Genomic DNA, 22,654 nt, shown 5'->3' with positions numbered 1-22,654 from the left:
ATGTACAGCAATATCGTGTTAGATCCAAGAGTCGTGGTCGTCTGTCGTGCGTTCAAAAGGCTTGCAGTACACCGCTGATGCTATGTGGTTGAGGCAGGTCACATGTAAAAATACAGTGACTCCTAAAATGAACCCTTTCTCTGCAGATTCACCTCTTCTACTTTTGCTATATCCCCTTGCCACAGAAAAGCGATGTTCAGCCGGTAAAGTACAATATCGAGTGACGAGTCCAACCCGCAGTTCGACTTCGGGTCTCTTTCTCGAAACCTGCTTAGGAGGGATTACTCAACCAAAGTCCGTTTCCACTCTGCCAGCATTGAATCAGGAACAACGTCATATAGTTTGCGGGAGGCTCCGGCCTGGAGACGGGATCTCTCTGTCAAGCATTCTCCGAAGTCTCCCGCCAGCATAGTGTCTGGAATTTCATCGACGGGTGTGACCCGCCTCCGCTCTCGATACCTTTGTCATCCCTCGTTTGTGGGGTACCGCTCTAGCCGTTCCCTGATGGCTATTGTGATGTTGGCTGCCGGCCGTGCGGCGTAGCATACAGACACGGACATGTATATATTAGCAATGTGTCTCCTCGTCCCAGGGTTTTTCGGTTCCGCAATTGTCCCTTGTACTTTAATCTCTTATTTCTACCAAAGTCTGACAAACAACCTGAAGCACCGTCACCAGAAATGGCTGCCAGCGCTCCCTCCAAGTCTGTCGTGATAAACGGCAAGGAGATATCGATCCCCACCGGCCTCTTCATCAACAACGAGTTCGTCAAGGCGCTTGGCGGGAAAACCTTTGAAGTTGAGAACCCAGCCACTGGGAAAGTGCTCCTGTCGATCGAAGAAGGCCAGGCCGAAGATGTTGACCTGGCGGTGAAGGCAGCCAGAAAGGCTTTTGACGGCGGATGGGCTGATTCGGATCCCGCATGGAGAGCGTCGCTGTTGCACCGCCTGGCCGACCTGATGGAGAAGAACCGGGACGAGATCCTCGCCGTCGAGATGGTCGACAGCGGTAAGCCTCTCAATCAAGCATCGACCGTCGATCTTCCGGGCTCTATTGGCACTCTGAGGTACTATGCAAGTTGGGCAGACAAGGTCTATGGAAGGACCGCCGCGACCGTCCCCGGGACTTTCGCATACACGGTCCGAGAGCCCATTGGAGTGTGCGGACAAATCATCCCCTGGAAGTACGTATCTTGCCTATGTCTCTTGGGGAGGAAATGGACGCTGACAGATCACCCCCCATACCAGCTTCCCACTTATGATGTTCATCTGGAAGATTGCCCCTGCTCTGGCAACAGGCAACACGATCGTGATGAAGTCGGCCGAGAGCACGCCGCTGTCGGCTCTCAAAATGTGCGAGCTCATCCGCGAAGCTGGATTTCCGCCCGGCACGGTCAACCTAGTGTCTGGTTTTGGTCCGACGGTGGGCGCCGCTATCGCGAACCACATGGACATTGACAAGGTCGCGTTCACGGGGTCCACTGCGACGGGACGAGTAATTCTCAAAGCGGCGGCATCCTCGAATCTCAAAAAGGTCACGCTCGAGCTCGGGGGCAAAAGCCCGGTAAGCCCGCCCTCTCTGCTCCCACCTCTCGCCGTCTCTCGGGGAAAGAGGATGAAATTGACGTGCCACAGAACATCGTTTTCCCCGATGCAGACCTGCAGAAAGCAGTGGACTGGTCGGTCCTCGGCATCGACTTCCATGCCGGCCAGGTGTGTCATGCTGGCACCCGCATCTATGTGCATGAGGATATATACGATGCCTTCCTCGCGGCTTTCACCAAGAAGATGGCCTCAATCAAGGTTGGAAGCAACTTCAGCAGCGAGACGGATCAGGGTCCCCAGATCAACAGGTCTCAATACGACAAAATCCTCGGGTACATTGACATTGGGAAGAAAGAAGGGGCGACGCTCCACCTTGGAGGTAACCCGGTCTCCAAGGACGGCGGCTACTTTATCGAGCCCACCATTTTCACGGACGTGACTCCAGAGATGAAGGTACGCACAGAACCTCACCTCCTCCTCTGAGGAACAGGCTGCTGGTCCTATCCACCCTGCACCAAAGCTAACGGTGCCGTGTTTGCAGATCGTGAAGGAAGAAATCTTCGGGCCCGTGGTCGTCATCGCCAAGTTCAAGTCCGAGGACGAAGTGATCGCGGCCGCCAACGACACCAGCTACGGCCTGGCCGCGGGCGTGCACACGAACGACTACCAGCGCGCGCTGCGCATCACCAAGAAGCTGAGGGCCGGCACGACGTGGGTCAATATGTTCAACTTCCTGCACTGGAGCATGCCCTTCGGCGGATACAAGGAGAGCGGTATCGGGCGCGAGCTCGGCGGCGAGGCCCTGGACAATTACACCCAGGTCAAGAGCGTCTTTTTCAATATGGGCATCCCGACTCCCACCCACACTTCTTTTGTAGCCTAGGTGTCGAAGACAACAGATTGCAGGAAGAGCGGCATGTGTGGGGATTATAGAGGGGACCGAGATATAACATATGAAGCATCAGGCGTTCTGTTTGAGCTGGCTGGTGGCATTGAAGGTGAATCTAGGAACGAAATCAATATCTTATGTAACATACAATGATTTTCGTAGGTCAACAATAACTAGACTTGATTATCTGAAGGAACAGCTACTACTACCTCTCTGTTGCAAGGCTTTGCAGGGCAAGGCTGTGGGGGAAAAGGAGGTGGGGACTAACCGAGTTCGACGCCCCTCCCCGGCACCAAACCGGGCAAACCGGGTAAGTGCGGCAATATCCCGGGTGGTACGAATAGGGGAGTTGGTTACCAAACTGCGTCGCCTCTGATCTCGGTGTCGTCTGTCGCTTGTCAATAGTCCCCAGTACAAGACTGTATTCTCACGTCATTTCAACGATCATGCTCTGCTTCCCGCAGCGAAGGCATAGGAAAACCGGCTCGGTGCTGACCGCGGTGCGGTTAAAGAACGCACAGTCCGCCCTGATGACCCATCCCCTTCGTAATGCAGATTGGTCAACCCCCCTCGCCGAGGGCTTCAGAAAAGCCAGATCGAGACCTTTGGGTTTATTTTGACAGATGGCGCATGACTACCCCGTCCTTGTGTCAGGTTTCTGACCTTGGACTGTTAGCACATCCGTCAGCGGCCTGAACGGGGCGGCCTGAATGATACTATATTCCCGGCGAGGCAACCCGCATCAGATGGCGTCAGCCTCACCACCTTCCAGTCGGTCCCGTCTTAGAAAGGGTGAGTTGCCCAAGGAATAGCTTTCAGGCATCTCGTTACACTACCAAACGAGTGCCTGTGTGCCTCACTGACCGACAATTACCTGTCTTGAAGACCCGTGAGGCAGTCTGGTAAGGCCAGGTCAGCGGAGGTCAATGGTGAGCATGCCTCAGCCTCCCCAGGATCACTTGCTTGTCGATGTCCACCCCGGTCCTCAAGATCTCCGGGATGGAAACGAGGTGAAAAATATCCGAGACTTTGGACCGAAGGACACGATGCGCATGGCCAGGGCAGCTAACTAGCATCGGTCTGCCGACATGACATTTTATTGAATATGGACGATCAGAAGAAAGAAGCTGGGCGATAGTAGGATTTGATGGTAGCCATGACAGATGGAGCGCTTGCCCAGAGTCGAATCAGGCACAAGCGAAGAACGCCCCTGGACTTTGGTTCTTTTCCACACCTGCACCGCTCAAACTTTGCTAACGTCAGTTACTGGAGACATTCTCGTCTAGCCTGCAAGACGGTGGTCAACAACGCGATGCGTAAGCCAAGTTATTGTGAGAAAGGTTGTCGAATCGCCATCAGCTGATTGACAAGAGGACATTGATTGGCGATCAGGGTTGTCGTTGTCGCGATCCTAGCTAAGACTGACCCCGTGTCGTTTGCAAGCTGAAAATCAGACCACATGCCTGTTTGGCCTCGATCCAAAGTCCTGCTTGAGGCCTTCATGTGCAATGTGCGCGATGGAGGCGGTTGATCCCTCCTCTACCAAACACGAGCTCGAAACAGGTGTCATTTAAGACCTCGAGGACTGCCCTCCGTCTCTCCTCTCCTTCCAGACACAATCCACTTCACCCAATATTGAGGCATTTGATAGCAGCCATGGCAACACAGACCGTCTTGAACGGAGTCAACGGAGTCAGTGGACACTCCCAACCCCCTGAGGTCTCGATGCCGTCGATCCATCTGCCGTCCAACTTCAGGATCCAACCACAAGATGAGAGGCTCAAGCGTGGTTTCGAGCCAGGCAAGCCCCTTCTCCCACCGGCCTCCCCTCCGAGCACAACAATTCCACCGCTCAGCGTGCTTTCAAACTTCAGCGGTACGTTCCACGGGACTGGCTTCAACACTATATTCCGACCGAACAATGGAACCAGTAGTAACACCACGTTTCCCAACCCTGTCTCTCCGGCCCCACCGGCAGTGCCGAATGACAATACCCTGGAGCTCAATTTGACCCAGGAGACGTTGGCCTTCGACCAGGCTCTCGGCAACGTTCCAAACCGTGGTTTTGGCACACAGGGCGACATCTTCCTCAACGGTGTACCCTACCGCCAGACCATCAACGATGTGTCCAATCCTGCCACCGGTAAAGGAGATGGTACTCCCTCTGGTATCCATTTTGAGCCAGGACTGTGGATGCACATCCCAGCCACCACTTCCGACCCCGTTGTTCCCGAGTCGCTGAACCGTATGGGCTCAATCCCCCATGGGACCACGATTAACGCTCAATGTCTTGACCCCACGTCCACTGTCGGCATTGTGGATGGACCACCGACAATTCCAGCGGTGAATATCACACCATCCGCCCTCGTGTCTGGAAAGTCGATCCCCTTCCCTTCTCAAACGGCGGCCAGCACAGACACAGCCCGCTTACCACAGGACCTTACCAAGTTCATTGCGGCTGGCACTATCACCCAGGCCATACTCACCGATCCGGCCACCGTCCTACGCAACGCCATCGTGGGCCAGAAGATTACTAACACCATCTTCTTCACTGTCTCAACCACTCCAGCGACACCTGAGCTCGGCGGCGGCACTGCGAACACCGGGTTCCTGATCGGAGCCAGTACGGGCACAAACACCGGTCCCAATGCCCAAGCGACGGCGATGACGGCGACCTTCTGGATCGAGACCGTACAATACGAGCTCCGAGTCCCGGCCTGGAAACCAGGGCATCCCGCCATGATCATCCAGGCGCCGGTTCCAGCGGGGAATACCAGTGGTGTCCCCACGCCAACGTTCCTGGTCCACCCGCCATACGAGATCCCCAAGCCGCAGACGATCACGGTCTCGGCGACTCAGATCCAGTACTCGCAGCTCGTCAATCTCGTGTTTGCGGGGCTGGTCTGGCCGCATTCGTCCCATGCGACGTTGGTGCCTCTGGATCCTGTGCCTGTCCCGGCCTCGGCGTTCGGCAAGGTGAAGTAGGGAGTGGCCCGCTAGTTGTAGGTAATGGTGGGAGGCATAACATGGTGAAGCTGTAGCGAATGGAGAGAAGGGAGGCGGGGAGGAGTGTCAGAGAAGGAAGAAGAGTGATGTTTTTTAGAATATGCGCTTGCTCAAACGCATCTTGGAACCGCCTTCAGACAGCCTCTCATATTAGCGGGCAGCGAGCTCAAGCACCCAACTGACTCTCCTTCAAGTTTCTTTTAAACCACACCTGCCTATGTATAGAGCAAGAATTGTTCTGTAATCATGAAGACGCGTTCTTGAAGCCCATACACCATGTATTTCAACTTCGGGTGTGCACTAAGCAGCCTGGCCGGAAGGTCCACGGAGTCCCGCCAGCCTAGACAGGTCCCTAGGGGGCGTTGTTGAACAAGTAACTCTGCCGACACATCACGGCGGTGGGATCCGGTGTCCGGTATCTAGCGGCTAGTTATCCTACGACCGTCCCACCAGCATGCTAATATATCCTTGTAGACGATCTGTGGTGTCAGTTCAAATCAGGCCTTCAGCGAACCCAGTGCGCAGGCTGAGAGGCCAATATTGTCGATGTGTTGGGCTGTTTGTTATTGCCATGGAAGAGCTGCAGACCGCAAATTGGTCACTTGTATTTGGAGGGAGAGTTGTGGATAGCCTTGAATGGAAATATGGCGCAATTGCAGTTACCACAAAGGCTGCAGACTTAAGGAGATGTGTTCGTTTGGATGTTCATGGGCATCAGGTGTGAGCAACGCCAAAAGACAAAAAGACCGCGTGTAGGAGTGAGTCGACATCGGACGGATGGCCTTTGAGAATATGTCGTTGTCGCGTAGCCATTGTGAGATCTTGTCTTGGGCCCCGATTTTCGACCAGTTTTGGTTTTCATTTGGTTGTAAACAAACTCCTGAGGGTCAGTGCGGAATCCGGCATGGAGGCATGATCTCCTGGCATCGTCCCAAACGCGTTCGGTGGGGGCTGTTTGCTTGCCGCGTAGAGGGTATTGACCTTGATAAAGACCATGACTGACGTGTTTTGTCGCAGGCATGGATATAGCTTGGTTCACCAGTCCACTTTCAGCCAATTCCTACTTCATTCTCGAATGGGCTGTGAGAACTTGGGAATTTGAGAAAAGATTCGGTGAAACATTTTGACCGAGTCTCATTCTTACCCTGCCCTTTCAGGGATGAGTAAAGTGATCGCGAATTCACCCCGGCCGGTCTCTCTCTAGGCTCTCGGATTTGAGCTTTCTTCCTTGGATGGCCTCCGTTCCCGCTGTTACCAACGAGGCAGATGAGGCATCAGATCGAGCAGGTCTTTAGGACACTGCCTGCGACAATCACACGCATCCTTTGTGAGCGAGCCTGGATAATGGCGACGACCTACTGAGACAATCCAACGGAGAAGCAACTCGGAAGTCGTGGAGAGAACAGGAGCTCTCGAGCTGTTGGCGACGGTTGGTGAGGCCCAACCTTGGAGGGCAGGTGACCCGAGCATGTGATGACCTGTGGGCTCTCCACCCACTGTATATCGCCCCGCCAACTTCCGGGAAATAGCTGCAGTATGAACCCAAGGACCGAGTACTTGGTAGCCATCAATCAATTCTATTCGAAACCTTTCACCCTGCAATTGGCCCCGGTGTTTCCGACTGCTTCAAGTCCCAACATTCTCTAGCTACGGGGTTTCGTTCAGAACAGGCGAAGGCATCGACGATCTTAACCACGACCTACTTGTGTGTTGCTGAACAATCGGTCGATGCCCTTCCGCCATTTTATTATTTTCACCGGTGACTCAGGTGCAGTGCGCTGCGTGATGCACCAGGGCTCTGTCCTATTTGCTCGGACACTTCGACCACATGCGACATGGCGGCCTCGTTATTCATCAGACTGCATCGAGTGATTAGGGGCGAGGAGATGAGAGGCTGGCGAGCGGCACATATCCTGGTTCATCCCTCGCACGAAGGGCTTCGCTGGGACCTACCCAGGGCCTGCCTGGCATTCCGAGACTCGCCTCGCTCTTACTGCGCCGGGTAAAAGTGGGCGGGCTTACTATGCCGGGTAAATGTGGGCGACAAGCAGCCACCAAGACCCAGCCATTTCGCTACTACAATCATCCAGCGAGCCTACGGGAGAGCGAGCACAGAGCGAGCATCCATGCTGAAATGGCCCCGGAGCCCCTTTAGGCTATATTCAGCGACCGATTCATTCGCGAACCTTTGAAATTCATGCAAATACTTCGCACTTATTCCAAGTACCGGGGTAAAGGTATGCTAGGACAGACTGATGTACAACTTGATCGATGCAACTACTCGGAGCCACTCAGAAACAAGCCCGTGTACACGTCATGGCTCGATGCGGAGAAAGGTGCAGTATAGTCAGTCAATAGTGTTCATGCTCCATGCTCTCATCATACCGGCTTTGTTAACCCTGCTTCCATCGAGTACACCCACCTTCAAAACATTTTGCAATGTGAACAGGCACTTCCCGTGCTGATCCACCGCATATTCATCTCTTGCGCCATATATCATACCAACGGGTCAACAAAACAAGCATCCCGGCTGACGAGGATCGTGGGGCCTGGCGGTACCGACAAACTGACGGCAAGGCAAAGAATGATCCGTGATCCGTGATCCGTGATCCGTGCGACAACCTGTCTCCACTCGGGACAGACTGAGTGAGTCCTACATGTGCAACCGGAAAATTTGCAGAGCACTTTGATTCGCAGAAAAAAAGCAGTTGACGTATTGATGGCGTGCAAAAGAAGACTAAAATCGATTGCTGCGAGGCTGAAATCTCGCATCCCAGGACCGTTCCTTGAACAGGTAAGTCACGGATGAATAATAGTATCGAAGAGACACTATCCTTAGGTAGGTTGAGCCATAACATTCATCTCGCGCGAAGGCTCCCCGCGACTCTCGAAGAATGGATTGCTTCTCTCACGCAGCTCGCACGAGTTGTGGCACTGGGTTCAGTTCTGCTAAGCGCCGCTTTGCATCGACCGAAACAGCTGCAAGCCTTGTGTCCAAACGGAAAGGCCGGCCTTTTCACCCCCAGCTTACCACTTGCGAGGCCTGATACCAACTTTGTCCTCCTCTGCACCATGATGGGTCCTGGGACGGAGACTGTCCCTGTTGACGCACGCCGAAGACCTGAATATTGTCCAACGGCTCATCCATTTGCCTACTGAAAGGCAATCGACCAGGACTTTCTACCACGAGGTGCTCTATATCGAAACAGCCGCTTGAATTGGTGGGAGGGCCTTGCAGATTCGCGGTATGCAACGGAACCTTGTCCAAAGAACGTATAGACAACGACATAATGTCTGGTCAGTTCAACCTTACAATGAATGGCGTCAGATATGGATCAGGGCCAGGTTCGAAGGTATAAATGAGGGCCACTCCTTCGAGGTATCTTGAATTGACACAGTCATAAGTCTAGTGCTCTTGGGGAAACCATTATAACAGCTTATCAACACAACCTCTCCCTCTAAAAAGAACCAATCTCTTCGGTACTTACCATAATGGTGCACCCCGCCACAGCTCCGAAAGGTGCCCCTCAAGCCTTCGACTTCATTGTCGTCGGAGGTGGTACTGCCGGTTGCGTTGTTGCTGGCCGTTTGGCTGAGAACCCCAAGGTTTCGGTGCTCGTGATCGAGGCTGGTATCAAGTATGTTGATCCCCTTTGGTCTCTCAGTATCAGCCCTCGCGGCTAACTTTAACTAGCAACACCAACGAGATCCCCGAGATTTCCACTCCGGCTCGTGCGTTTGAGCTGCGAGGCAGTCAATATGACTGGGGGTACAAGACCACTATGATCAACCGGCCGGACTACACGCGAGTTGAGAAGCCCAACACTCGTGGCAAGATGCTCGGCGGTAGCAGCGGTGGTAACTACTACACCTGGGTCCGTGGTAGTGCGGCCACGTTCGACGACTGGGTCGAATATGGAACGGATGAATGGAACTGGGAGAACACCAAGGAATACTTCAACAAATCCACCACATTCCATGACGACAACAAACTCTACCCAGCCGACCTTGCAAAGATCGGCAACCGCGGTGGACCCCTTCATATCTCGCATTCCGACTTGATCCCAGAGTTGCAGCCTTTCCGTGACGCTCTTGAGAAGGCCTGGGTAAGCAAGGGCCAAGAGCTGACTACCGATGTCTACAGCGGCGTCCAGAAGGGTCTGTTCAAGTGCGTCAATAGCATCTACAAGGGTAGACGATCCACGGCGGCCGTCTTCATCGAGGGAAAGGAAAATGTGACACTCATGTCCTCGACGATTTCCAAGAAGATTGTCTTTGAAGGCAACAAGGCCGTAGGCGTCACTGTCATCGGCCCCGACGGCCAAGACTACACCTTCCGCGCCAAGTACGAAGTCATCGTCTCTCAGGGCGTGTTTGAGACCCCTAAGCTCCTTATGCTTTCTGGAATCGGCCCTAAGGAACACCTTGAATCTAAGGGGATTAAGACCCTCGTCGACTCGGAGCACGTGGGCCAGAACCTCTTGGACCACCCGATCTTGTCCCACGTCTTCAAGATCAAGGACGGCTATGGCCTTGACAGCCATCTCCTGCGCGCCGGTCCTCAGAAGGACGGCGCCATCGCCGCCTACAGAAAGAACCGCACAGGCCCGTATAGCAGTGGTCTGCTCGAGCTGGTCGCCTTCCCTAGAGCTGACGAGTGGTTCGAGACATCCAAGGAGTACCGTGAGTACAAGGCTAAGAACGGTGGCGTCGATCCGTTCGGGCCTGCTGGTCAGCCGCACTTTGAGGTCGACTTTGTGGTAAGTCATACCATCAAAAGAATCCCTTTTCACTTTGTGATAACCAGGAACTGACGTGACATCTGCGCAGCCAATGTTCTGTGACGCTTTCCAGTGGCACTTCCCCACGCCTCCTCAGGGCGACTACCTGACCGTCATCGTGGACCTGATGCGCCCTCTGTCGCGTAACGGCGAAGTCAAGCTCAACTCGACCGACCCGACCGAGCAGCCGTACGTCAACATCAACTTCTTCTCGCACGACCTTGACCTGATCGCGCTGCGTGAGGGCGTGCGCATGATCGACGACATCGTCATGAACGGCGAGGGTATGAAGGACCTCATCGAAGGCGACTATCCTTGGCCGATGCCGCGCAACTCGGACGAGGCCATGATCCGCCAGATCCTCGAGCGCTCCCAGACGGGCTTCCACCCGTGCGGCACCGCCCGGCTGGGCAAGGACATCAAGCAGGGCGTCGTCAACCCAAAGCTGCAGGTATACGGCGCGTCCAACCTGCGCGTCATCGACGCCTCCGTCTTCCCCGTCATTCCCGACTGCAGGATCCAGAACGACGTCTACATGGTCGCGGAGAAGGGCGCTGATCTGATCAAGGCTGACTATCCCAGCCTCTTCAAATGAACGACGATGAGTAGTAGCGGCGGCGGTAGAAATCGTAGTCCGTCGCAGAAGACCGGGAATGTGGGAATAAGTCATTGACTACATAGTTAATATCGTCGTGACAAGCCAGACCTAGGATAGGAGCCCCATTGTAACATTAGAATCGAACCTATTCGTTCAGTATGATCCATCTCTTTCCATTTCCATTCCCCTTCCTTTCCTCTTTTCTTTCCGTTTTCCTTTCCCTCCCACTTTCTGTCTCTCGCTCTCTTCCTCTCTTTCCCCTCTTTCTTACGCGCAACGCCTACGCACTGGAATCCCCCACGTTTACAGAAAAACAAAAACAAAAACAAAAACAAAACAAAAGAGAACGCCGTGTCGTCCCCGACCAGCCTATCAAGAGCAGGGAGCCACTCGCGACTAAGCCGCCACCTGCCTCCATCGCTGGAGGGAGAGCGAGAGCGAGGGCGAGGACATCGCTTCGTTCGGTGTGTTCTCGAAGCTAGCCGGAAGTGGTTTTCTGGGGGCTACCAGGCTCTACCTAAAGGAGAAATCCAACACCCCAATCAGAGGACTCCGTAACTGACCACCTAGGTAGCCAATCGGGAAACTGATTATGAATTGTGTTTGCACAGCGAGATGCCAGAATAAGCGAGTCAACTTGGTCTAGCCCTGTACGTACTAGCCGTTCCCATCCATCACTCGGACTAAAGAAAGAGGGTGGTACTTGTACCATGGAGTAGTAGTATCAAAGAGGCAATTCCCTTCGAATGCCTTTGTACGATAGCGGTCTTCAGCCCGTGTGGGTGCGGAATCTCCATGGTGGGGATCGCGGATCTCGTGTGGCGCCTGCGTGGCGTATATGTGGACGACGGAGCGCAAAGGGAGGTAGGGCAAGGCAAGGCAGGGCAGGATAGGACATGGCATTAATAACAAGGCAAAAATGACAAGGCAAAGTAGGTAGGGTCGGATAGGGAAGGGCATGGTAAGGGCGGGCAAAGCAAAGCCGGGACGATAGATGATAGACAGTGGATGGGTGTGTTTGGGACTTGACCTTCTGAGCGCGTTGTCTCCTATTTACTATTTCTCGCTTGGATAAGCGAGCAAGGAACCTTCTTCTGAAGAAAAAAGAAAAAGAAAAAACATAAAACAAATAGACTTTGCTTGCCTACGCCGTAGTACTCCGTACTTCATGACATCGTCGCTGTAATTATTATCCTCCTCCTCCGCAAACGATGGACTGATATCTCTATCTCCTCACCGTGTGGGGGAGGCTGTCGTCTCTACTCAAGGAGCACCCTCAGCCCCCTTGAAGCCTTGCTTCGGAAACGGCACGGATAGGTCATGTCTGATCTCGACGTCGTCGCTCGTCGTGTCGAAGAGCTCGAAATACCCCAGCGCGCCGGGATCGCTGGGGCCGCCGCAGCGGCGGAAGATGTCTGCGACGCAGAGGTGCAGCTGCGCGTACGCCATGTTGATGCCGACGCACTGTCGCGACCCTTTGGAGAACGAGCACAGGTCCCGGCTCAGGTGCTGCGGGTCTGCAAGCCGGCGCTCAGGCGCAAACTCGAACGGCACTGGAAAGATGGAAGGGTCGAGATGGATCAGGCTGCATGACATGCAGACTGGTACCTGTTTAAGAAAGAATCTCAGATAATGTTCGCTCTCGTCGTCGTCGCTGGAACATGACTCCTTTGCCCGGTGGGACTTACATTCGGTGGTACCTTCCACTGAGTCTCTCCGTCGTCGTAAGTCAGGACCTCATCTGAACAGAATCTTTGCAGTCGCGTGCAGACTCCGAACGAACGGCAAGATGGATGGGGAAAGTGTGCTCCCCATATACATCCTCAGCCTTGCACGCCCACCACGCGGGTCTGGTCTAAACAGACCTCACGAACCCACCACAGAATTGTTCCCTTTATATTTTTATTGTGTTCAATTCCTGTCACACAAAGACCCCCTTCCACGACTAGGGCGATACCGAGTCCGAACGAACCACAATTCCTTCATGCAGTCCAGGGCCTGTCAGGTCGAATTAGCACCGGGCTAGCAAGTATCAGGGCCTCGATTCGAACCGAACCGAACCGACGACATAATCTGGGTCTTGTCAGGGCGAACTAACAATAACGGGTTAGCAGGCAGCAGGACCTCGATTCGACTCCCGCACCAATCGATTCAACTGTAAAGATTTGTAGTATAACCGGTCGAGAAAAACCAACCCGCAAGGGTGAGTTTCGCTTATCACAGACCAGAGGTTGACTGTTCTGCGTTAAGTTTTTGCACTTTTTGTTTTCTGATTTCAAGCAACGTGCTTCTAGTATCACAGCCGCCTTGGGGGCATGTTAGTTCTGTTTGTGTTCATAATCCTGCCTCCACCATTGCCGCTGCACATACCTGATACGGCGGCTTTTCCAGGCCTCTGATTTCCACACCGTTCTATATGTCTGGCAAGGCCGATTCGAGTTCGACGCGGAGCTTCCGCATCACCTCGGCCTCCTGCCACAGACGCTCGGTTTCCCTTTCAGAGTCGGGCAGGCGGCTGACGAGCATCGAGTCAAAAATGGTCGTGTTTGAAGCGGCACCCGCTGCAGGTTTCTCGCCGTTTGCTTGCTTGGCCTTAATTTCATCGATCTGGATTCTCATCTACTTCGCAGAATCACGGTCCATTCTGTCAGCCTTTCGTGTGCCACTACACCGCAGTCTGGATTCTTTTTCAGGCTTACCATTTTGGACTGGGCGAAAGACGCCATCCCCGCGTCCTGCTTCTCGATGAAGCAATCCGGAAGCATGTCGACCAGGACCAAGAAGCTGAACGGTTTGCCGCACCCATGTCCTGCACGCCAGCAATCATTTCGATGAACTTAGCATTGAACCTAGGTTTGTCGGGTCAGCTGTGGGACTGCCTAAAGCAGTACTCGGTGATGATGTCGTCGGCGAAGGTGCCGAACGGCAGCTTAACGTTCAAGGGTTTGGGCGACCATTTGAACTCGGCCAGTTTCTGCGACAGTTTCTCGAAATTGCGTTTGAGGATCGGCTGCATCCGTCTGATGCTCTCCTTGGAGAAATAGCGGTTCACGACTTCCCAGCGCATACGATGCACGTCATGTCTGACGGTAGCGATCGCGGTGTCTGGACTGCCGAAGACACGGGTGGCCCAAGCATACAAGTCTCGACGTTTTGTGCCGCAAGCGTAGAGCACAGGAAGAAAAGTAAGGTCGTTTACAAGGAGCTCGTGTAGACTGATTCGAACAATCGGGCCTACAGGGCCCCGCGGGACCAATAAGCGATGAAGCGGCAGCAGCAGCAACAGCAGATATGGGAATCTCCGAGATGCTACTCACCACATTGGTCATGCATGTCCTCGATCTTAAACATGTTATGTCCGTCCGACAACATCGAAGAAGAATTCGTACCACAAAGTCACGGCTGCAAGCTTCGGGCCGGGGAATCTGGCTAACGGATTGAGAATGAGTCAATAGCAGGACAGCTCCACCAAGAACCCCAAGGAACAAATGAGACCATATGCGGTCAACGTAGGCAACATGATGCTGGGCCAGAACCAGAAATCTACAGTTCCAGAAGAGTCCACGGAGGCGGGGACACAGCTCGCTCCAACCGCAGCCTATGTGGCTAACCAGGTTGCTTGCTTTTTCTCAAGGAACAGGTCCCATGCAAGGGTCTCGTATCGACAGCTGGTTTATTGGGGACCTTGAAGGTGCATGAATGGGCGTGGAGTAGTTCATAAGCTGGCATTGTAGAAGAGAAGGACGAATGGGGAGTTGGAGATGGTCGCCGAGACTGGTTGGGTCGGGCGAGGCTCGCAAACTATGCCAGTCGCTTGGTCGTCAAAGAGGCAAGGGGGATGACACGGAGTCCATGCCTCAAATCAAGTCGGCTTTTGCGATGGAGAAGGATATTGTCCTAGCAGCTTCTTGTTTGCATTTGGGCGACAACCATAAGCCAATATGGATGTGTGTAGGTTAGTTGGCCAAGGAAAACCAGCCTGAAAAGTTAAGGCTCTTACCAACCTTAACCAGCTGGTTGCCAGTCTATACCTGGGGTGCAAATATGCTTTCTATCGTCTTCGGATTTCAAGAGCTATCGTGGTCCTCCTGCCCTGTCCCTACATCATTGTTGTCTCCGTGTGCCATGTCGCAAAAGGGTTAGCTGGCTGAATTTAGTGGTGTAAGAATGGCTCTTATTCCTGTCTTCCGCTGAACATAGCTGCACTCTTTCAGCCTTGTCGTGATCGAATAGAGTCCCTGAGGGGATCTCCGTATCACAGATGCTGACTCTTTGGGGGAGTTGACGTCTCGTTCCATAGTGTCTTCACTCTGGCCCTGAGATCATCTGTCCAGAAAAACCTCCTCAATACCCTGTCGAGGATGTCGGTGTTAGCTATTGCGTGCGGAAAGCGCGCTTTGAACCGCGCAAATAATCCTTTGCCGATAGGATGCAGCATCTTGGCGCCTTGTGGCTTCCAAGAGTCTAGAGTTACCAGCCAAACCCATAACATGCAATCTTCTTGGTCAGCCGCTCCCGCAAGATGTGTGCGCGGATTTGCAGGAGGCTCTAGGATGACAGGCGCTCGCAGGAGTCGCATCGTGAGAGCACGGAGAACGCCAGCGTATACAACTGTAGAGGCGCGGATTGCAGAGTATGCATTGCAGCACCAAAGAACCAGAGCAAGAGTCAGAGGTTTGAGCAAGGGGTGCACATTGTCCTCAGGTGCGAGGAGCCAAGGGCAAGCGTCGCTAAATGAATCGTACTTGCGTCGCTCTGAGTGAAAAGGGTTTGCGGTTGCGGAGAAAGGTACGTAGGCCGTGCTGCCGAAACAGCGGCGAACGGTGGCAGCGATGCGAGAAAGTAACTCGATCATCTCGAGGGGCAGTAGGCGGTGGCGGGCAAGGCTCTGGAAGCCGCCTGGGAAAGCGCTAATGATCTTTAAAAACTGTGGGGAAAGTGGAAACGGTGGGTATTTTGGACGGTAGCGTCGTGGAGGCACAAGGGTGCTCGGGCCTCGCTCAAGCGAATAGATGTTGTCAAATCTGACAGACAAATGGGTTAGTCCTTGTTGATGAAAGACAGGTCACAACTGACTGCATAAATGTCGCCTTTTCGAATCCATCATGGCCTAGAGCGTCCAGTCCTCCTCGGGCCCTTACCAACCGAGCAAGGTTGATTCGGTGCATGTCTGCTGACGACTGTTGGCCGATTGCTATCTGCGTGGCACTTAGCACGGTCACGTCAAAGCAAAACGAAGGACATACGTCGATAGCAATGAGAAACAGAATGGTAGCGAGCATCATATTGGTCGGCTGTGTCGCTTTCTCGATCTCATGCCGCAGATGGGTAATTGCCTTTGCCTGGTGTAATAGAACTGACAAGGTAGGCTTTCTTTCAGAACTCCTTAACAAGTCTGCGGTGACGCACAGTCTGGCAATACCCGCATGGTAAAAGCTTTCGCTCTCGGTAATGCACTCGAGGAATAGGGAAGTGTAGACACTGGTAATGTTGAATATTTCGTAGACTGGACGGAGGGCAGGTGCTGCAATATTGGCGACTTGGAAACCCAGACACTGTTAGTCCGTTGTGGGCGAACATGGCGTAAGGACATGGAAGCGCTTACAGTAATCCACCGCCTGGTATGCGTCTTCATCTTTGTCATACGGAAGCCAGTATAGGGGATCGACACTCATAGCTGGAGGATGGGATTGTGCAGCCCTGTAATTATGTCTTCTGTCCCCAGGTATATTGCTCGCTCGACTCGAAATGCATACATGTCTGGATTTGGGCTGAGCTTGTATGGTTCGGGATGTACTGCGTCGAAAGGAAGCTCGCGCCCTAGAGGCCGAGGAGACACCTGGCTCTTCTCGCGAGATAGAAGCTTCTGCTAGATGCTGTTGATTCTGCTCAGGACTGCCGGAAGGGGATGGATATACGAGGGGGCTCTTTAGAGGGCGGATGCGGTGTCCTGATGGTCCTTGTCCTAGGGCGAGTGATGCTCGTGCCCTTGTGGATGCGTGAGAGATTTTAGCTGCGTGAGCTCTGGCCGCGGTCTGATTCTTCTCCAAGGAGCCTCGTTCGAGCTGCTGAGGGGTTGAGATCACAAACAGGAATCTAGAATTGTCTTCCTCGTCCATTACTGGGATGGTTGTGTCAATTGCCGTTTTGAAAGTGGAATTGCTGGCTCCTGGCATGGAAGCGGTTACCTTTATATTATTTTCGATAGAGTCGACCACGCACTGTGATTGACAAGAGCGGGGGATGGATGAATCAAAACTCCCAAGAGCTTCCCGGTCCGTATGTTCAAGCAGGGGGTTGATTGACGCGGTGGTTGAGTGTCACCTTGTAAGAGTCGAGGCAAGATATGCCGCAGCAGCACCATACCAGTCCCTTTCCCAGGACAGTAATGGAGAGATTGGGCGTATTGCGTACATGCTGATATGCGATGGTACGAATGCAATAGAATCAAGAGAGGTGCACGCGCACTGAATCAGGTACCTACCTATGTACCTAAGCCCTTGATACGGCGACTTTTCTGGGGTAAGGATTTGGAGGACAAGAAAGAGTAGTAGGTGAGTAGGCTGGATGAGAAGGGAGCTGACTAAGCGGCACATCGCAGGACTGCACAGCTCTCCGCAGACCACCCAGGAACCAGCTTTTGCCTAGAAAGAGATACTGGCTGGCCTCGGCTATTAACAGGAAATTGCTTCCAACTCTTTGCACCAAAGTCGATAGATATAAACGAAGCAGCTAGTCACTCACTCACTCGTTCGGTCACTCCTTCTCTTCTCGTCAAGGTCAAGGCCGCGTGGGTTCTGTGCCCATGTCCTTGAGGAGTGACGAATCGTGCTGACAAATAGGTTCATTCCTGCGAGCTCCAGGAGTCCTTTTAGGGTTGTCTATCGCGTGTCACTTGGGGGCGCGGCGAGATTCCATGCAATTACGAGTTGGTTGTGGGTTGTATGTAGTGGGAAACAAGAAGCGAAAGGAGTCCGAACAAAGCAAAAAAAAAAAAAAACGTCTCGAAGGATGGGGAGGGGGGACTGGAGGGGGAAGGTGAGAGGGTGGAAAGGTTGCACCCCGCACGTCCCCCTTATTATTTTTATTGTTTTTCGTTGCTGGTCGCTTGCATGCAGCTAGAGCGGCCACTAATCGGCAGTTCCCAGACCTCACTGGCACCCGGGCACCCATAAGATAACAGGGCGTTTTGGCGCCCGGGTCAGTGGACACTGGACGGTGCAGATAGTAACAGCGGGTGGCTTGCCTGGCGCTCAAATGGAGACCTGGGGATCTCGCCGAAGAGTTGAACACACTATACCCAAGTACCTACTGTAGGTAGGTAGACCCTGACGCCTAGCGCCCCCTCTTGACCTGGTGGTCCCTGCTGTCCCTGCTGCCCCCTGTTGGCTCTGCTGGTGGTTCCGTTGACCCTGCTCCCTCCCTGCTGGTCTCTTGTTTGTTCCTCCCGTTGGCTCTGTTCGGCCAGACGGATCCACGCTGTACCCATGCAGATCACAGCCTAGAGAGCCTAGCTCCTCTCCTCGTAGGCTGTAGCAGCCCAAGCTCCAAAAATTTCTCTCCTCCTGCTGCAGATGGCGCTCAGATGGCACTCAGATGGTAGATCCAAAAGTGACCCAGTGTCTTCCTTGCTTCCCCCGAAAGTGCCACATAAAATCCACTCCATCTCGGCTTCAGGCACAAACCAACGTCATCAAAGAGACAGACGCACAGAATGCCACGAGGGCATCTGTTTAGCACTGTCGCTTCAATCCACTCACTCTTTTTCAGCTGCTACTCTAGCTACCTCCTTGCACCTCATACTTAGTAAGGGTCCTGCCTCCTGCAACAGCCAAACTGCGCACTGCGACTTGCTGAATCTCAATCTCAACCTCGACCGCACCTTCACCTCAGGGCTCCTACCACCTCGACCTCGAACATACTCTCATATCCGCTCCCGCTCAACTTCCTCTCTTCCTCCCCATGAACTCATCGTCGACATCAGCATCATCATCATCACCACCACCACGACGTCCGCATCTACACCCTCCTCTATATAGTTGACTGCATTTGTCTGTCATCTCGCTTTCACGCCTCGGCACTCGTCCGTCTCAGACGTCATCCTCAGGTCTCGCCTTGTCCAGTCACGACGCCAATTCTACTCTCTTTGGACACACGTCGAAGGTGTCGAGACGGCATTATCTCGAGAATTTACTCCTTCCACCACATACGGTTCCTTATTTGACGTACCTTCACCATACTGTCCCAGCCCACACAGATGGCTCCTCGATCTCCAACGCACGCATTCGATCCCACTCCAGCCCTCGAGCATGACCCAGACAACTTTTCTCCTCTCAACCACCCCCGGACAATGAACTCGTCCTTTGATCCTAGAGCCGTTCGTTTCTCAAACCCTCCCTCAATGCCAATCAAAGGCCGTCACTCTATAGCCACCACCAATGTGCCTCTACTTCCCCCGGTATCTTCTGCCAGTCAACTACCCAAGCATGGCTTTCAGATGACAAACCCCACCCCCGAGGTGGACATCACTGCCTATATGGAGCAATGCCGGTTATGGAATACTCAGCTGAGACAGTCTCACGAAAGCGAGCGAAAAGCCTGGGCCATTGAACGGACGGCGCTCAAGGCGCGCATAGGCGAATTAGAACAGAAACTCAACAAGAGCAGAGATCCTAAGAGGAGATCGAGTAATGACTCGACTACCACAAGTCTCCGTTCTTTCAAGTCAGATTTTCAGCCGTTTGGGGTCAATGGCAAACACCGTCCTCGGATCTCTCCTGAAGCAACCATTACAGAACCGCCCGTCTGGAAAGGTCCTGAATCCACTCCGCCTGTAACTAGAGTCTTCGCCAGTGATGACGAAGTGTGTCATTTGCCAAGCATTTCGGAAGATGAGGCCATGCCCGCTCTGTCCAAGGAAGTCTCGCCGACATCTGGCGGCCAAGAGAATATTCCGATACCTATCGAGAAGGTTGACAACACCCTTGATGGGATAACCCTCAAATCGGCTGCCTTGACCTCCTCGTTCGATAAGGAAATCACCAGTCCACAGTTCGCTAGCCCTGCTCTGTCTCCTGTACCACAGCCCAACAAAGAGGAGCCTTTGAGAGTCGATGTGAGCACTCTGATATCGCCGCTGGATGAGAAGTTGAAAAGACATGCTGGCCATACACCCATGGCGTTCGATGGCACTCTGTCCTCAGACGTCGCGAGCAACGCATTGACACCAAAGCAAGAGAATCCTCTTGCCCCGGCCCCGACGCAGCGTCCACCTCTTCGTCCTTCGGAGAACTCTGACTCCTACTTTTCGCTCTCTTCTGCCCCTGAGGAAAAGGGGCAAGGGCCTCAAGAGACAGAAGAGGAGCCAGAACCAGTCCACGACACGAATCATGATCCTCCCCTAAAGGGGCCACTCATGCTTGATCCCAACGCCAAGACCGTTGAGTCAGTTGAGTTCTTAAACATCCTCGACGGTAGGCTCATCGAAGAGAAAGAACAGCAGGACAGGGCCGAGTCCAATTTGTCAGGCGGCCGCAGCGAGGAGCAGAAAGCAGGTTGCCAACAACAAGGAGAGTCTTCTGCTAATGACGATGACATGCCAAGGTTAAGAATGAGAAATAGCGTGAACTTTGGTAGCGCATGGGGTCGGATATAGTCGTCGCGAAAGGGTCCAAGGTCAACTTTTTCGTGTTCTTAGCGATCATTGGGCGGGAATTGCATTCAATCTAATCAACGTGTTGGGAAGCGTGGCGGAGTGTGTTGGATGGCTGGACACGTCACCCCCATCAGGCTGATTCGGGAAAATTTGGACTTTTCCTATAGCCCGGCCTGGACAGCACGTCTTTCGTGTAAAGTGAGAAGGAGCCGGTTCGATCGCGCTCTGCTGGAAGGGTGGGGTCAATCCAGGGTCATCGACGGACACTGCGAACCCGTTGGAGCTTGGGGCGAAGAGATTCAAATTAATCTCTTATTTGTTGCGGCATGTATACACCCGACGTGGATAGTTACATGTCAGAATCATACACTCATTCCAAGTCTCCCTTGACGATCTTTCACCCGACTTGTGCATTTGTGTCTGTGGGACGTTGTCGAGTCAACCTTGTCTTAGTCATCGATTGTGCTCCCCAAAACCCTCATTGGTATGTCCACTGTGGTCACGATGATTCAACCGAGGACCAAGAGGGTCGTGCCGTATGGAGTTATCCGGGGGATATACGTAGATGTTAAGAGTCTGCAAGCGAGCTGGGGATGCGGGGAGGAGACGTACTCTCAGGGTTGGTTTATAGGCTTGAGATCAGGTCGCGTTGTCAGAAGTCATCCAGTCTGCCGCTCGAAACGCCGAATTCAACTTGACAACAGTTTGGACACGTTAGGTCGAGATTTGACTCGGAGCGTGGATAGATCCTAGGATTCTTTGGATCGTCTGTTAGCTGCCTTTTGGGCGACTTCGCCTCGGACGCGTGAGGCCAGGGCGGACGAGGACGTGGAGCGGTAGAACAGTATAGCAAGGCAGGATAAAGACGAGACCGACGGCATTCATTGTCGCGTCTCTCCAGCAAGATGGGCTCCATTGACACGGGCACCAACACCAACACCAACACCTCACCTGACAACCGATTCACCTCCCGCACACCCGAGTCCGCCCTCATCTCGGCGCAAAAGCACCTCCAGGACCATGGCTGGGCCGTCATCCCGGACGTGCTCTCGCCAGAAGAAAACTCGCTCGTGCTGTCTCACCTGTGGGAGGCGGCCGAGAAATTCCGCAAACAGGGAGACGACACGTTCATGCCGACCCTGGACCCAAACGCGTCCAACATCCGCGTCTTCTACCTGATGGCCCTGGACAAGATCTTCCGCGATCTGATCCAGCATCCGGTCGCCGTGAAGATGGTGGAGAAGGTGCTGGGCGAGAACTGGCTCATTAGCAATTTCACCGCCAACATCGCGAGGCCGGGCTCCAAGAGCATGGCCCTGCACAGCGATCAGTCGCTGGTGATGCCCGAGCCCTGGATGTCAACGTGGGCGTTGAACGTGATCTGGTGTCTGGACGACGTGTATCTGGAGAACGGGGCCACGCTGTTCATCCCGGGCAGCGACAAGTGGACGACCCGCGACGACATTCCGAAAAATGCACGCTCGCTTCTGCGGCCCTTTGAGGCCAAAGCCGGGAGCATCGTGCTCATGAACGGACGCGTGTGGCATACTTCAGGCTCCAACGTGACCAAGGACAAGGACCGGGCGTTGCTTTTCGGGTACTACACCGTGCCGTTCTTGAGGCAGCAGGTCAATTGGACGGCCAAGATGCCCGAGGAGGTCAAGAAGGAGCTGTCGCAGGAGCTGACGGAGAAGCTGGGCATGCAAGTGCACGCAAACATGGCGCAAGTGAGTCTATTGAAGTACCTGGACGAGGTGTTTCCGCCTGAAGAAGAGAAGGCTGGGGAGAAATTGAGTTATTGATATTTGATGTGTTGGGGCACTTTCTTTGCCTCCGCCCTCTTCCTCCCCGTCTTCCTCTGACTTTTTTAATCCCAATCAATCCACTTCACTTTCACTGACGGACGCATCTCGTCGTCGATCCAGAGTGTGTTAGTAATTGCTCCTTGCTCAATCGGGCTCGAGGAGGAATACAATTGATCGTTATTAGTTAGCAAACTCAATCAAAGCAGCGGTGCTGACTAAGCCAAGTCAAGCTTTCGCAAAGCCAATCAAGCAATAAGTTTCAGGCCCTGGATGGTTCCGCATGGGTCAGCGAGGCACCGATCCATCAGGGATGGGCGACCTGGCGACCTGGGCAGAAACATCTCTAGGGCACGGCGAGACGCATGGAGATGCTAAT

General features: G+C 53.6%; 8 protein-coding genes across 8 annotated transcripts; 5 read left to right on the top strand and 3 right to left on the bottom strand.

The window, feature by feature from the left end:
- Positions 1–680: 680 nt before the first annotated feature.
- Positions 681–2,427, top strand: Z519_02330 (uncharacterized protein; the record flags this gene model as incomplete). Its single annotated transcript, XM_016760087.1, has 4 exons — positions 681–1,183; positions 1,248–1,563; positions 1,635–1,997; positions 2,086–2,427. The coding sequence occupies 4 exons, from the start codon at positions 681–683 to the stop codon at positions 2,425–2,427; spliced, it is 1,524 nt and encodes a 507-aa protein (XP_016623608.1).
- Positions 2,428–4,089: 1,662 nt separating this feature from the next.
- Z519_02329 (uncharacterized protein) lies at positions 4,090–5,418 on the top strand (the record flags this gene model as incomplete). The annotated part of the gene is made up of 1 exon (XM_016760086.1): positions 4,090–5,418. The coding sequence occupies one exon, from the start codon at positions 4,090–4,092 to the stop codon at positions 5,416–5,418; it is 1,329 nt and encodes a 442-aa protein (XP_016623607.1).
- A 3,513-nt stretch (positions 5,419–8,931) lies between these two features.
- Z519_02328 (uncharacterized protein) lies at positions 8,932–10,815 on the top strand (the record flags this gene model as incomplete). The annotated part of the gene is made up of 3 exons (XM_016760085.1): positions 8,932–9,077; positions 9,134–10,199; positions 10,270–10,815. The coding sequence occupies 3 exons, from the start codon at positions 8,932–8,934 to the stop codon at positions 10,813–10,815; spliced, it is 1,758 nt and encodes a 585-aa protein (XP_016623606.1).
- Positions 10,816–12,081: 1,266 nt separating this feature from the next.
- Positions 12,082–13,583, bottom strand: Z519_02327 (uncharacterized protein; the record flags this gene model as incomplete). The annotated part of the gene is made up of 6 exons (XM_016760084.1): positions 12,082–12,426; positions 12,507–12,640; positions 12,870–12,911; positions 12,943–13,058; positions 13,298–13,437; positions 13,518–13,583. The coding sequence occupies 6 exons, from the start codon at positions 13,581–13,583 to the stop codon at positions 12,082–12,084; spliced, it is 843 nt and encodes a 280-aa protein (XP_016623605.1).
- A 98-nt stretch (positions 13,584–13,681) lies between these two features.
- Z519_02326 (uncharacterized protein) lies at positions 13,682–14,169 on the bottom strand (the record flags this gene model as incomplete). Its single annotated transcript, XM_016760083.1, has 2 exons — positions 13,682–14,052; positions 14,136–14,169. The coding sequence occupies 2 exons, from the start codon at positions 14,167–14,169 to the stop codon at positions 13,682–13,684; spliced, it is 405 nt and encodes a 134-aa protein (XP_016623604.1).
- A 904-nt stretch (positions 14,170–15,073) lies between these two features.
- Z519_02325 (uncharacterized protein) lies at positions 15,074–16,493 on the bottom strand (the record flags this gene model as incomplete). The annotated part of the gene is made up of 4 exons (XM_016760082.1): positions 15,074–15,842; positions 15,895–16,016; positions 16,065–16,357; positions 16,424–16,493. The coding sequence occupies 4 exons, from the start codon at positions 16,491–16,493 to the stop codon at positions 15,074–15,076; spliced, it is 1,254 nt and encodes a 417-aa protein (XP_016623603.1).
- Positions 16,494–19,075: 2,582 nt separating this feature from the next.
- On the top strand, positions 19,076–20,473 carry Z519_02324 (uncharacterized protein; the record flags this gene model as incomplete). The annotated part of the gene is made up of 1 exon (XM_016760081.1): positions 19,076–20,473. One exon carries the CDS (start codon positions 19,076–19,078, stop codon positions 20,471–20,473), a length of 1,398 nt encoding a protein of 465 aa, XP_016623602.1.
- Positions 20,474–21,378: 905 nt separating this feature from the next.
- On the top strand, positions 21,379–22,275 carry Z519_02323 (uncharacterized protein; the record flags this gene model as incomplete). The annotated part of the gene is made up of 1 exon (XM_016760080.1): positions 21,379–22,275. One exon carries the CDS (start codon positions 21,379–21,381, stop codon positions 22,273–22,275), a length of 897 nt encoding a protein of 298 aa, XP_016623601.1.
- Between the last annotated feature and the right edge of the window lie 379 nt (positions 22,276–22,654).

The sequence above is a fragment of the Cladophialophora bantiana genome (assembly GCF_000835475.1).
Source record: "Cladophialophora bantiana CBS 173.52 unplaced genomic scaffold supercont1.3, whole genome shotgun sequence".
Taxonomy (NCBI): Eukaryota; Fungi; Ascomycota; class Eurotiomycetes; order Chaetothyriales; family Herpotrichiellaceae; genus Cladophialophora; species Cladophialophora bantiana.
The sequence above is the reverse complement of the archived record's forward strand: the minus strand, read 5'-3'. Positions and strand labels throughout refer to the sequence as shown.